Below are 15,444 nucleotides of genomic sequence, written 5' to 3' on the forward strand. Positions count from 1 at the left end.
TTCCGTCTAACTGGGGGGGGGGTTCCTAGAATCTAATGGGGCAAGAACCAAAGCAGCAGTAGTAATTGCCCCGGTGCCTCCCACTGCCGAGGCCCCAGCGGGGGCGGGGGCAGGGGTTCTAACAATGGAGGCGGTGGGAAGATCTTGAGGGGTGGGCAGGGGGGTAGATGGGGAAGGGACAACCAATTTCGTTGGAGGGGCCTTGCGTCTCTCCTTCTCTGCCATTGTAAGCAGGGAGAGACAGGGAGACACCGGAAGGAGGGGGGGGGGGCAAAAATCGGGGTCCGGTAGTAGGGGTAAGCTATGGGATAAACAATCCGGGGGGGGGGGGGGAGGTGGAGGGAGGACGACCCACCACAATTGTCCAAAGAGTCTCGTTTGGTTGGTTGTTATGCCCGGTCCGAAAGGCAAAGTCCAAAGCAAACAGCTGGATCCGAAGGCAGATGGCAGATTGCCAGCAGGGACGGAGCAGCGGGGGCCGTGATAGTCGTAGTAGTGGTGGGGGGGTTGGGGGCACCGGTGGATCTGGGGGTAGCTCCCTGCTACACCCCTGTGCCACCACAGACGCAGCTGGAACGCAGTCAACTCCCCCCCCCCCGAGAGTATAATTCAAAAGAAATCCCTCAGTCTTACGGCCTCTCTCCACGATGATTCATAGCTGCCCGGGCGAGTTCTCCGGCCTCTGGCATCTGTTGCAGCTGTTGGCTCTGTCCCAAGGCTCTCGGCAGCTAGGAATGTTGTAATGATAAGAAAAAAGTCCAGGCAAAAAACAAAACGGCTGGGTCTGGGGGCGTCCACTCCCCTCTCTGGACAGCGGGTCGGCAGTCCTCCCCCCCTCCTCCGGGGGTTTCAATTAAGCAAAGAGCAAAGTCCAAAAGCAGGCGTCTGGGGGGGGTGCTGGCGACCGGCCAGCACACTGACGCAGCTCAGAAAAACGGGAAAAAACGAAACCAAAAAAACAAAGCGTCCGGCCCAAACGCGGGGGGGGGAAACTAAGCGAAAGGAAAAGTGTGAAAAATCTGGGCCAGGGGGCTTCAGGAAAGAAAGGAAAGCAGATAGCTCAGGAGCGAGCGAAGAAACGATTCCGTCTCCTAACAGGGAAGGTTCCAGAACAATCAGGAACCTTCTGGAGACTAAGACAGGCTGATTAGAACACCTGCAGCCAATCAAGAAGCTGCTAGAATCAATTAAGGCAGGCTAATCAGGGCATCTGGGTTTTTAAAAGGAGCTCACTTCAGTTTGTGGTGTGCGTGTGAGGAGCTGGGAGCAAGAGGCACTAGGAGCTGAGAGTGAGAACACGGACTGTTGGAGGACTGAGGTGTACAAGCATGATCAGACACCAGGAGGAAGGTCCTATGGTGAGGATAAAGATAATGTTGGGAGGAGGCCATGGGGAAGTAACCCAGGGAGTTATAGCTGTCACACAGCTGTTCCAGGAGGCACTCTAGACAGCTACATTCCACAGGGTCCTGGGCTGGAACCCGGAGTAGAGGGCGGGCCCGGGTTCCCCCCAAATCTCTCAACTCCTGGTCAGACATAGGAGGAGTCGACCTGGACTGTGGGTTCAGAAAAACGGCCAAGCTGAAGGCTGCCGTGAAGCTCCAAGGTGAGCAAATCCGCCAATAAGCGCAAGACCCACCAAGGTAGAGCAGGAACTTTGTCGCAGCAGTTATGATCTCCCAAACTCTCCTATTAGCGATCTCTGCATGCAGCTATTCTGAAGTTGTAGGTCAACTTATACTTAGTTATTTCTCGCATCAAACTCCCATTGACCTCCATGAGAATTTAACTAGAGGAAGGAGTAGAAAATAAAAAGTGTAACCACCTCAGGATTTGGCCTAAAATTAGAATAAGAAAAGCATTGTAATAGTGGAGTTTTGTTTCCATCCAGTACAAATCTGTCTTTATCCTGACAGATAAAGATCAAAAAGTTCACAAAAAGTCTGCCAAGAACACCATATGAAGGGCTCAATTCTGTGTCCTTAGAAACCTATAGTAAAAGTCCAACTGATATGATGGAGAGCATATTTGTCCCCTCGTCTGGGATACGGTTCAAAAGCCTATGCCATTTAATCTGCTTTTCCTCTCTTTATTCTTCTTCCTGTTTTCAGCAGCAAGAACCAATGGATTGCAAAAAGATAATAAGAAATAAGAAAGAAGGCTGGGCTGGGAAGCTTATTCACCGGAAAATAGCATGTTGCCTTTGCACACACACTGGTGTGGTAAGCTCTAGATCTATCTAGAAGGCAGTATCGATTGCAGCCATGTCCAAATTTCCTCCTGGCTCTGAACATTTGTTGTAAAACTATATTTAGGTCAAAGCCCTCAGTTAATTTTTATGGTTTTTAAAAAATACAATCCACGAATCATGAACAAAACAAAACAAACAATGGAGGAAGGCAGTGAGTGTGGATCTGTAGAGGCAGTGTACTTTGACAACTTCCATTACAACTGAGTAATTTTTCCTTCTCCATTGGGAATCATCTCTGCAGCGGCCCAATCCTGGGAAGCAGAATGGCAGTAACAAACCTTAGATGAGGACTCGGGAATAGTTAAAGATTAAAAATACAGTGTGGGAACCAGTTTGGAGTACTTCAGGTCCAGACAGGATGGAACCAAAGACTCCAGTGTAATAGAAGTTGGATGAATTTGTAAGACATCCTCTATTAGTCAACGTTTCAGTGAACTCTCCCAGTCAAAGTGGGCTAAAGTTTAAAGCCAGTAGAAAGTGGAGATGTCCCTTGAGGAGTGAGTTCTTCTCAAGCACTTTATGAAATGAGTAGTGGTCTATCACTGACATCCCATTTTGCTAGGAAATGCTGCCAAAAAACAGAACTACTTGTCTGGATCCATATGATTGTGGACTTGAACAACAAGACTCCACAATGATGCAAGCCTATTATAAAACAATGCTATATACTGGACTATTTTTTTTCAAAAAAAGCTTAAAACTAACAAAACCTACTGCATCTAATAAATACTGTGGAGAGGGATATCAAAAGATGTAAGGATGGCTCAAAAAACTGCTGCCTGCACCAAAACAAAAGGAAGCGAGAGCAGACTTCCATGGTTTCACAGTGTGAAATTCACACCAGATGTCAAGATCTGAGAGAGGGAGTGCACTTGGACCCAATAGTTGCGGATTTCTCAATGATTTTGGGAACTGTGGTGCCAATGAATGAACTCCCAAGAGCGGGGGGTGTGCAGAAGCAATTCTCAGTGGGGAACTATCCACTAGAGCAGTTATATTTGGCAAGAAAAAAGAAAAAAGAAAAAAGTGACACCCACACATTTTCCTCTCCCTCATATTACCTTCCTTAATCGCCTATAGAGACTACGGATCCTGAGCAATAAAGAAAATGGGAAGAGATGGGTGAAATTGAGCTATTTTAAATCTAGGGATCAGAAAGGGCCATTGTGTCTGTAATAAACAAGACTGGAAATTGGATTAATAAATCCATGATAATTTTTGGACAAACTTTTAATTTATTGTGTTTTCAACCTTATCCACAATGAGGAAAAATATGCCAAGACTAATATTACCATTCAGTCAAGACATTTACAGCAGACAAACAAAAAGGGGTGGGGGGGAAGTGCTCTTTTAGTCCATGTTCAGTTCCTTATGCATTTCACTACATAGCCTTCATTCATTTATATGGATGGAGAGTTGGGGAGGGGGAGGGGAGAAGGGGAGTAAAGGTCCTTCCAGAGATTCAGTCCAAAATTGATTCAGGCTTGCCAAGTCCATTGAAAGAAGCACTCCCTCAAGCACAAGTATAAATACGAATTTAAAACAAACAACAACAATAAAAAAAATCCATTTAGCAGCAGGGAGGTAGCCACTCACTTTTCAGGACTAAGTGCTGTATGTCCCAGCCATTTAGTTTTACTTTCTGAGCAACAGTAACACACTGGTATTCATAAACTGATGAAATACCTTCAAGCACAGGGAGTACCATCTTAAGAATTTCTAATTAATCAAGTTGTTTCAACCATTAAGACATTTACTGGTTTGCCAATAAAATTACATAGGACTTTCCAAAATAATAAATTATAAGTCATATTTCTGCAAGGAGCTACACTACATGAACACTCAGTAATCTGAACATATTCAGTTGTCTTGATTGCTCAGAGGCTTACTGGGGAGAGACTACAGAGAAGCTCACATTTTTTCCATAAGTTACTTGGCTAAACATGTGTTCCAAAATACATTTTCTTCGTATATCTCAGTATCTCTCACTTGTGGCTTGGCTGAGTGAAGTACTGCAGCCTCAATTTTCCTGAAATACTTTCCCAGTACAATGGTCTTTACGTTTTGGTCCTTTTGCTCATGTCCAAAAGGAAGTAGATTTTATGTTGGTTCTTTTAATAAATGGGAGGTTTTTTTTAGTTATTTGCAGACATCAAAACTCTCTTCTCGTCCCTAAATTACCTGCTGTGAGGAATATGATTGTGGCAGATTTAGGTTCTTTCCCTTAATATTCAGGGTAAACTACTGTGAATTATCCACAATGCAGTACTGCAAATTCGACTTTAAAATTTTAGAAAATGATAGGAGGAGATACTTAGCCTTCAGCTCTCTGGGAGGGCTACTAAACTCAACCTATAACGTAGACCTGATTTTCCAGGGCTTCAACTTCAATTTTATTTCTATTAATTTCTCCACTACTGTCTTTTATTGGTGTAAGAAAAGTTTTGCTCAATTGTTTCAACTATTTCTCTTGTATTTTTCAAGTCTGAATATCTGAAGTTTCTATGTCCACCTTGCTTGTAATTAGATTTGCAAATTTGTAAATTCATGGCACTACTCTGCTTATATTACCAACTACGCTGCTAAAAGACTGTCACACACTCTGTACTTTATCCAAAATATTTTGGATAGCATCATCCTATGTCCCCATTGTTTTTTCTGGCCTTCCAAAGGTTCAAGGATAGGGGAGCAGGTAGACCTCCGATAGACGCACAGGGACACTCCCCATCTTTTTCTTGGCTTGGGGGAGAAACACACTCTCTACAGCTTCATTACACCATTGAATAGCGTGGTGAGAGCTCCCCCTCCAGTTTCAATCCATTTTAACTACCACAGGCTCCATAACATCCCCATTCCTTTTGAATTCAAAAATGTAATTTTGAAAAAAAAAATGCAGTGGGATAGTTTTCCTGTTCCTTTAGGCATTCTTTTCTGTATTGACATCTACTAGAAATATAGTAAACCCTCTTTGCATGGAAGTTGCCACTGTAAGATGCATATAGTGTACCTAAAATAGAAGAAAAATACTGTAGTTATGCCAGCATACATCTAACCTACTGAGCATATGACTTCCTTACCCATAATGACTTTTAAATGTGTGGTACAAAGACCATGAGGCCACTGTGCAAACACTACAGTATCTCTGTAATCAAGACTCTACTTATTTTAGGAAGTAGAGCGTCTTCTCCCCATATTGCATTTCAAAAATAAAAAGGATACAGAGAAACCCTCTCCTGAATAAAACAGGTCTCTTTTATAAATCTGACTATCCACCTGGATAACACATGTTTGAAAACTGAAAATCTCAGGATACTTTACTAAAAGGAAACAAACAGTCTCTTGGACTTACTAATACCTCACATCCTCTTGAGATACTGCTATAGCAAAAGCCTGACATTCCCTTGGTGATGTAATATATCTCATTTATCCCTGTCAGACTTATGAGGCCTCAAGGTACAGTATCTCTAGTTTAATATAAAAATCTCAGTTGCCCGAGTCAATATGTTCATGAAAACAAATGGAGTGCTGATGATGTTTTAATGGTACACACTCTCCCCAAAAAGGTCCTTTATCATGCTGAAACCAGGTTAAATTTTAATAGTTGACTTGAGGTCTGAAACATGGAGAGTAACTATTTAATATGAGTGAGTTGTGTTAAATAAAAATTGCTTTTATTCAATGGGTGTTTAATTTGCATAAAATTATTTAAAAACCCACACAAAACTTATTTTATGAATCTACAAAAAGATTACTTTATTAACGGATCATTTGATGGCGTTGCCTGTGATAGCAGGGGACTAGGCTTGATGAGGTCCCTGCCAGTCCTACATTCCTTTCTGTCATTACCATTCAATAAATGTACACTTTTGTTTTCTTTTAGGTAACCTGCTTAGAAACTAAAGAAAGAATTCATATTATATGATTCAGCATAAGAACATAAGAATGATCATACTGGGTTAGATCAATGGTCCTTTTAGACCACCACCCTGTCTTCTGACAGGGACTGGTTTCCAGATGCTTCAGAGGGAATAAACAGAACAGAGCAACTATTGAATGATCTATCCCGTTGTTCAGGCCCACCTTCTGGAAGTCTGAAGTTACAGACACCCCGTGCACGGGGTCACCTACCTGACCATCCTGGCTAATAGCCACTGATGGACCCATCCTCCACAAATTTACCTAATTCTTTTTTGAACCCAGTTATACTTTTGGCCTCCACAACATACCATGGCAATAAGTTCCACAGGTTGCCTGTGCTTGTGGGAAGAAGTACTTCTTTATGTTTGTTTTAAACTTGCTGCCTGTTAATTTCATTGGGTGAACCCTCATTCATGTGTTACGTGAAAGGGTAAACAACACTTCACTATTCACTTTCCCCACACCATTCACGGTTTTACAGACCTCTTTATAATCCCCACTTCAGCATCTCTTTTCTAAACTGAACAATCCCAGTGTGACGGTGCTCCCCATAAGGCTTTATGGAAATATGCCTTATGAATATATATAACTGGAATATGTTCTATAGTACATATGCCATGTAACATATCTATGTAAAGGTTATGATCTACTGAATCTATTAATCCTATTTGTATGCATGTATCATTTTTGTATTCAAAGTTATGAATATGGGCCGTGTACTGGCTTGATTTCTGAATAACCTTAGTAGAGCAAAAAGAAAAGGAGTACTTGTGGCACCTTAGAGACTAACCAATTTATTTGAGCATGAGCTTTCGTGAGCTACAGCTCACTTCATCGGATGCATGAGCTGTAGCTCACGAAAGCTCATGCTCAAATAAATTGGTTAGTCTCTAAGGTGCCACAAGTACTCCTTTTCTTTTTGCGAATACAGACTAACACGGCTGTTACTCTGAAACCTTAGTAGAGCATTTGGTCAGTTCCTGGAGAAAGGAATTTGCAAAGTTAAGTGCCCAACCAAGAAGCACTTAAGGAACAATGCATCTTGGAACGCTCCAATCCACATAAGAAGTCTTCCTGGAGACATTCAAGATATCATGTGGGCAATGGCTTCTGCCTGTAAAAACTGTGAGTCATGCATGGACAAGTGACTTGCCCAGGTGACTCCAGAACTCCATCTTGGAGCTGCACTTTGCATAGGAGAGATGAGGGGGTCTCCACCCACAAGAAAAAGTCTATTTAAGCCCGTGGGAGATGTCTCCATTTTGTCTCCAGCTGGCCTCTCCACCCCCAAGGATACCTGAAAGAAACTGGAACAAAGGACAGTAACTACAAGGGGTGTGAGTGATTGCTGGACCCAGACTAGAAAGAGACTAGTCTGTAAAAAGACAGCTTACTGGAACTGGTGAGGATTATCTGTGTATTCAGTTTGATTAGACATAGACTTGCATGTTTTATTTTATTTTGCTTGGTAATTCACTTTGTTCTGTCCGTTACTACTTGGAACCACTTAAATCCTACTTTCTGTATTTAATAAAATCACTTTTTACTTACTAATTAACCCAGAGTATGTATTAATAATTGGGGGGGGAGACAAACAGCTGTTCATCTCTCTCTCTATCCGTGTTATAGACGGCGAACAATTTATGACTTTACCGTGTAAAAGCTTTATACAGGGTAAAACAGATTTATTCAGGGTTTGGAACCCATTGGGAGTTGGGCATCTGAGTGTCAAGGACAGGAACACTTCTGTAAGCTGCTTTCAGTTAAACCTACAGCTGTTAGGGGACGTGGTTCAGACCTGGGTCTGGGTTTTCAGCAGGCTAGCGGGTCTGGCTCAAACCAGGCAGGGCACTGAAGTCCTAAGCTGCCAGGGCAGGAAACCAGGGGCAGAAGTAGTCTTCGCACATCAGGTGGCAGCTCCCAAGGGGTTTCTGTGATCCAACCCGTCACACCCAGTTTTTTAAATCAGTCCTAATATGGAAGCTGTTCCATACACCTAATATTTTTGTTGCCTTTTTCTGTACTTTTTATTCCCAATTCTAATGTAACTTTTTAAAAATGGGGCCACCAGAACAGCATGCAGTATTCAAGGTGTGGACATACCATGGATTTATATAATGGCATTATGATATTTTCTGTGATATTATCTATCCCCTTTCTAATGGTTTCTAACATTGATAGAGTTTTTGACTGCCAATGTATATTGAGTAGATTTCTTTCAGAGAACTATCCACAATGACTCCAAGATCTCTTTCTTGACTGGTAACAGCTAATTTAGACCCCAACATTTTGTATCTATACTTGGGATTATGTTTTCCAATGTGCATTACTTTGCACTTATCAGCATTGAATTTCATCTGCCATTCTGTTGACAATTTACCCCATTTTGTGAGATCCCTTTGTAACTCTTCACAGTCAGCTTTGGACATAACTATCTTGAGTCCAACAGATCTGGAATCCTAAGTGTTTATTATCTCTATGTGAAAACTGCAGTGATGTTGTAGCAGAGTTTGGTTTTAGGATATGAGAGAGACAAGATAGGGGGTGAGGTAATATCTTTGATTGAACCTACTCCTGTTGGTGGAAGGGACAAGCTTTCGAGCTAGACAGAGCTCTTCTTTAACTGAAAATTGGCAGTTTGAATAAATATTGTAACTGACTGACTTTATTTTAGGTTTTCTATGAATTCCTTGAACTTTTGCAACTTCCTCCGAATTCTCTGAATACAATACTCCATAATAACAACTTTTTGATTTCCTATGCAATAAACCATTTAATCTTCAGTTCCCCATTCAAAACAAAGATCCAGGGCCCTGGTATGTTTTTTTCCTGAAGCCAGTAGTACAACCTTATCAACATAGTTGTACTCTTAAGACTTGGGGTTTATACCTCTACTGTATGATCCTCACCACTCAAATTTTATCTCATTAGATTTTCTGGAATTTTACAGATACTGCGTAGAGCTACTCCCCCTCATATGCAAATCTAATACATCTTTCTTACATATAGTTTCTACTCCAGTACTACAATACCCCATTGATTTTTGGAGCATTCAAACATGTTTCAGAAATGTTTTATGACAAGGCTCTTTTCCTTTGCCAGACATTCTAGTCAATCCATATTTGCTTCTAAGCATTTCACATTTGTATATATCTTCTCAGCTTTTAACTTGCATGGCACTGACTGAAGTTCTTTTTCTTGGTCCTGGGCAGTTTTAAGATAAACTGAATTTCTGTTTTTCCATTGTTAATCCTGTGTCTACGCCCAACTGCACAATCTCCTTGATCTTCATGGCTAGTTGTGGATTTTTCTGGGTTTTTGATTCTATTGTCTTGCTCTGGGTTGACTTTCTGACATCAAAATTTGTTTCAGCTGTCCTCTACTTCTAGGTGGATTTTTATCCCACGGGAAGTTTCAGAGTTTTACAAATGTCTTCAGCTTCTCGCATTGTTTTCAATCATCACTGCTAGGGTCATGATTCCATGCCATAGAGTCTCATTGCTATTCACCTTAAATACAGGAGATGTCTATATTGGCTCTTTTTCTTCTGTTTTTGCAGACTATTGTGCTAGGGCAGAAACGCTCCACGTCCTTAACACTGACATGCTTCATTTCTCTTCCTTCTTGTAGTTTGCAGTTTGGACTATTTCTTCATATTAAATTAAAACACGTTAAAAATCTCTATGGTTATATGTATCTACGTTTTTCATATTACATTCACCACCATGATATTTGAACACCTTCCAAATTTATGAAAAAGTGTACTCAAATATATTTGTATTTCTCAGCATATAGGTTATGTTATTTCTTTCCCTTGCTGTTAATTTCAGAAAGCTAAGCAAAAGAAGTAGGTTTGTCAGTGATATTCATGCTGATCTTTCCTAGTACTGGGTTCTAGATATATTTGCCAGTCACAGAGAAATTTCTGTCTCCTGCACTTACAAACTTTGTGGGCAAACTTTGTGGCCCGAGGGCCACATCGCGGTTGAGAAATGGTATGGAGTGCCGGGTAGGGAAGGCTGTGCCTCTGCAAACAGCCTGGCCCCCACCCCCTCCCACTTCTCACACCCTAACTGCCCCCCTCAGAACCCCTGACCCATCCAACACCCCCCCGCTCCTTGTCTCCTGACCGCCCGCTCCGGGGACCCCTGCCCTGACCGCCCCCCGGGACCCCATCCCCTATCCAACCCCCCCGCTCCGTCCCCTGACTGCCCCGACACCTATCCACACCTCTGCCCCCTGACAGGGCCCCCGGGACCCCCGACCCATCCACCATCCCCTGACTGCCCCCTCCCAGGACCCCCATCCCTAACTGTGCCCCCAGGACACAACCCCCTCCTGCTCCCTGTCCCCACCTCCTGGGACCCCCCGACACCCCACCCCCATCCAACCCCCTCTGCTTCCTGTCTCTTGACCTCCCTCCTCCCTGAAACTCTGCCCCATCCGACCGCCCCCTGTCCCCCAACTGCCCCCCGGGACCTCCTTTTCCCCCCTCACCATGCCGCTCAGAGTGGCAGGACAGGCTTATTGGAGAGCCTGGGAGATGGGCGGGCCCAAGCCGCGCTGCCTGCACGGCAGCATAGCTGCGGGGGAGGGGTCAGGGGCTAGCCTCTCCGGCCAGGAGCTCAGGAGCTGGGCAGGACGGTCCCGCGGGCCATAGTTTGCCCACCTCTGATCTAGGTGCTTACAGATTGTTTATACGTTTTACTTTTTACCATCTTGGAAATAAATACTTAAGTGGGTTATCCTTTGTAAACAGCAACTGCAAGAAAATAAAATTTTGCTTGTGTCTGCCAAAAGAATAAAGCATAATGATAGAACAACTTGAATGTCAAATATGATTCTGCTTCGTAAGCTTATGGTCAGACACACAATGTTAGCAAACTAATTGCCTGTCCTAATAGGTAATCTGCAAGATGTGCCAGATGTACCACCTGACTTTCAGTTGACCAATATGATAAACTAAAGCTTCATCTAACTTTATATTATAGTTATAATATAACTTATAATATATCTTATAACTTTATAATATAAAGTTATAAGGTTATAAACTGTTAATTTCTATGTGACACGCCCAGATTAGTTCAGCAGGAAAAACATTTTTGTTTGACTTCCAGAATTTTATTATAGTGATATCTTATTTACTAGTGTCGTTTATCCAAACATATACAAATTATGGACACATAATACAGGAATCACTTTAGTTACCAGTTTATTTAATAGCATAATGCATAATTTTGCACTCCTTTAGGGCAGGAAATGAAGAAGAATACGGTATCCAGTTAAACTGAAAGAGGAGAATGTATGTAGGGAAAATGCATCCTGTTTCTTAACAGATGTTCTGTAGACTTGCTGTGACTTGCTAAAGTCTATTACACTTTAAATGATAATGTTTTTGTTTTTTCTTATGTAGGGTTTACAAAATCATGGTAAAAAGTTAGAAATTCAACATCTGAATTAAATTCATTTTGCTCAAAGCCATTCTTTGGACATTTTGGACCAATATCAAAATAGGATGCCAACAATCCAGTGGATTTCTTGGCTGCTTACTGAAAAAAAGAGGATGTTATAATGGACGAGACAACATGGTTTTCAGAAGAATGTATAACCATTATTGCAACATATTTAATTTGTAGTTGCTATTATCTCCTTTAAAGCATGGTTGGGAAAGACTCTGTTTCAGCTTGTATAAGTAACACATACTCAACCCTCATTGGAGCATTAATATCGCTTAAGAATTTCTCTAGAAAAGTCTCACTAGTCACTGGTTTTTTCATCCAATCTCCATTGCTTTCTCTGTCTTCATTCTATATAGTATCCTAGAATAATTAGTGTATAAATAATGAGACACTGGAATTCTAACCAAATGTAAAAGAAAGACAAATCTGATGTTGAATTCTAAGTATAAATACAAGATACTTCATGTCCTGAGAATACAAAAGACAGACATATTTATGGTAATTAATATGCTCTTAAAGTGCCTAGAACCGTATACATGTTTTGATCAAAACTGAATGTTTACATTTTTAAAGGCTCTAACTAAACATTATGTAGTCATTCAGAGGAGTTTAAACCAGGCTTTTGAAACAATAAAAAACACAAACAGCTCTATGCAAAGGTAAAATGTACTCACTTGACTGGTTTTTCTTTGCTCTTGCACAGCCTCCTGAACAGCTTGAGCAATCTTTTCTTTGTCTTTGGCACATTCGGCCTGCCATATTTCTCTTTCTACTGCATGAATTTTCTCCATGTTTCTCCTTTCCTCTTCAACTGCTTTTAAAATGGCCTCTTGCATTACTTCTTTTTCAATCTTTGAAACAAATAAAGCAAAAGTGAATGACAAAAAATACTGAATGCCTGAATCACTTCATTTAGAAGGATTGGCAGGCTTATGCGATATAAGAACAGCAGATATTTTCACTTCTATATCACTAGTGCATATCTGGGCCTAGGATGGTAATGCCCCCAAAAATATTACCATGGCTATTTGTTAGTTAATAAAAAATGAATTGCTGATTGGAGAACTTTGGTAGCAGTGTCAGTTCAGCCTGCACATGTGCTGCTCCCTGTGCTCGGCCATGAGGCTGGCCAACGTCCTCAGTTCCTTCTCTACTGCAGAGTCAATGACAAGAAACTCTGAAACAGAGGAGTGGAGGAGCACCCATAGTGAAACACATCTTGAAGAACCATCATTACTGCACAAGGTGAGTAACTTCCTCGTCTTTGAGTTGTGTCCCTATAGGTGTTCCGCTGTAGGTGACTTCTGGAGGTTGGGGCTTCGAAGTTGAGTCTGTGATAGATGATAGTACTGAAACTGTCATCTATGGTAGAGTCCCCCAGGATGGCACAGTGTTCTGTGAAGGTATGCGCAGATGCCTAGGTAGCTGCTCTGTAGATTTCTGATATAGGGATACCCTTGGAGAAGGTGACTGCTGAGGAGACCAATCTCATAGAATGTGTGCATATTGGAGATGGGAGTGTTGTGCTGTGAATTGGATAATGGAGTTTGATACAGTTAGATACCCATTTGGAGAGTCTTTAAGCTGAAATCAATGTGCCTTTTAACCTATCTGCAATGGAGAGGAAGAGGAAGAGTCTCAGAGATTTTCTAAAAATTCTTGTCCTGTCCTCATGTCCAGTGTATGGAGGATGGCTTCCCTATTATCCTGATGAAGTTTGGGATAAATGGTCAGAAGGTAAATGAGTTGATTCATGTGAAATATGGAAGTCACCTTGGGAGTGAACTTTGGATGTAGTCTAAGTGTGACTTTGTCAGGGAAGAACACTGTGAAGGGGCAATGCTCTGTCAGAGCCGCTATCTCCTCTTTCGTTCTTGCAGAGGTGATGGCGATTAGGAATGCTGTCTTCATGGAAAGGTGAGTTAAAGAACAAGAGGCCATGGGTTCAAATGGAAGTCTGGTCAGTCCTTTTAACACTAGGTTGAGATCCCATTGTGGGGGTAGGATGTCTGGATTGAGGAAACACATTCACTATGCCTTTGAGAAACCTCTTTGTAGTCAGGTGGGAAAAACTGAGTACCCTTCTATCTGCTGGTAGAAGGTTGCAACTGCTGCTCAGTCTACTTTTAGCAAGTAAATAAATAGAGTGTCCTGATTTCTTGAGAGTCAACAGATAATCTAGGATTATAGGTAGAGGGGCTATATCTAGCGTGACACCTTAGGGCTGGCACCGGATTCAAAATCTAGTCCCCGTCTGTAGGTGGGTACAACAGGTAGCTACTTTTCTACTATGTAGTAACACTTTCTGAATGTCCTCAGATCTTCAGTATTCTCAGGTTGGGATGGAGAATGCACCTCTCGTGCTGTGATAGAAGATAAGGAGTGATTGGAAGAGTCATTGGCGGACATAGTGCCAGTTGTGACAGGTAAGGATACCATGTCTGTCTGGGACAGGAGAGAGCGATCAATATGATGTTTGCTTTTTCTCTATTTTCAAGAGAACTTTCAGTAATAGAGGGAATGGGGGAAAGGTGTAAAGAAAGCCCGTGTCCCACGAGAGGAAGAGAGTGTCTTCCATGATGTGCATCCGATCTCTGCTCTGGAGCAGTACTGTAGACATTTTTTGTTCTGGTAATTGGCTAACAAGTTTATTGTTGGTGGCCCCCATTGTCAGAATATATCATGGAGTATCATCAAATCTCCCATCGATGGTCATGTGGCAATTTGTGGCTAAGACTATCCACTGTCGTGTTGGGCGCTCCCGATAAGTAGGCTGCTGATATTGTGACATTATGGGAACTGCACCAGTTCCATAGCTTTAGTGCTTCCAAGCACAGAAAGGGTGATCAGTTGCCTCCTTGTCGGGTTATGTAATATATACAGACCATATTGTCCATCATGACTTGTGTGTGAGCCTTTGATCAGCAGGAGGAAGTGAGCACACATTTCTGACCACTCAGAGTTCGAGTAGATTGATGTGAAGGCACGTCTCTGATGGAGACCATTTTTCCTGCAGTGTGAGATCGTTGAGATGTATGCCCCATCCTATAACGGATGCACTGATGGTCAGGAGCAACGATGGGGAAAGCCCAACAAAGATGATTCCCATGCAGTTGTTTATTGGGTCTTTCCACCAATCCAAGGATTGTTTGACCTTGGTGGGCATCAATAGTAGTTTGTTTATGTTGTCTCTGTCTGGTCTGTAAACGGAACCGAACCATGCTTGAAGGTATCTCATGTGCAGTCTGGCATGAACGATAACCAATGTGCCCACGGCCATATGCCCCAAAAGTTGGAGGCAGTGTCTGGTTGAAATCTGTGGTCTGGATTGCACTGTCTCTAGAAGCATGGAGAGGCTGAGGAATCTGTGATGTGGGAGGAGCGCCTCGCATGAAAGAGTCAAGGTAGGCTCCTATGAATTCTAGCCTCTGTACAAAAGTTAATGTTGATTTTTGTGCATTGATTTGAAGGCCCAGATTCCGGAATAGATCCGGTGTGGTATGGGTGTTGGCAAAGGAACGTACTTTGAGAAGACAATCAGTTAGGTCAGGAAAAATTACGATGCCCTGTGAGCGTAAATGGGCCACCACTATTGAAAGAACCATGGAGAATATTCTGGGGACCAATGAGAGGCCAAAAGGCAGTGCCAGTAGTGGCCTCGGTCTAGCATAAACCTGAGGTACCATCTGTGACTCGGTATGATTGAGATGTGGAAATATGCATCTTGAAGGTCGAGGACTGAGAACCAGTCTCCTTTTTCTAATGCTGGAATAATTATTGCTAATGTGACCATCTTGAACTTCTGAGCCTTGACAA

At 42.3% G+C, this 15,444-nt stretch overlaps 1 protein-coding gene across 9 annotated transcripts in view; it reads right to left on the minus strand.

Annotated features, from left to right (window-relative positions):
• CCDC91 (coiled-coil domain containing 91) overlaps window positions 1-15,444 on the minus strand; it is a 319,501-nt gene that overhangs the window by 79,451 nt on the left and 224,606 nt on the right. For all 9 annotated transcript variants that reach the window (XM_074936086.1, XM_074936059.1, XM_074936124.1 and 6 more), the window contains one exon: window positions 12,303-12,479. In XM_074936086.1, coding sequence (XP_074792187.1) covers window positions 12,303-12,479 — 177 coding nt within the window. The remainder of the gene's footprint in view (window positions 1-12,302; window positions 12,480-15,444) is intronic.

The sequence above is a fragment of the Natator depressus genome, chromosome 1 (genome assembly GCF_965152275.1).
Source record: "Natator depressus isolate rNatDep1 chromosome 1, rNatDep2.hap1, whole genome shotgun sequence".
In the NCBI taxonomy this organism is placed as follows: domain Eukaryota; kingdom Metazoa; phylum Chordata; order Testudines; family Cheloniidae; genus Natator; species Natator depressus.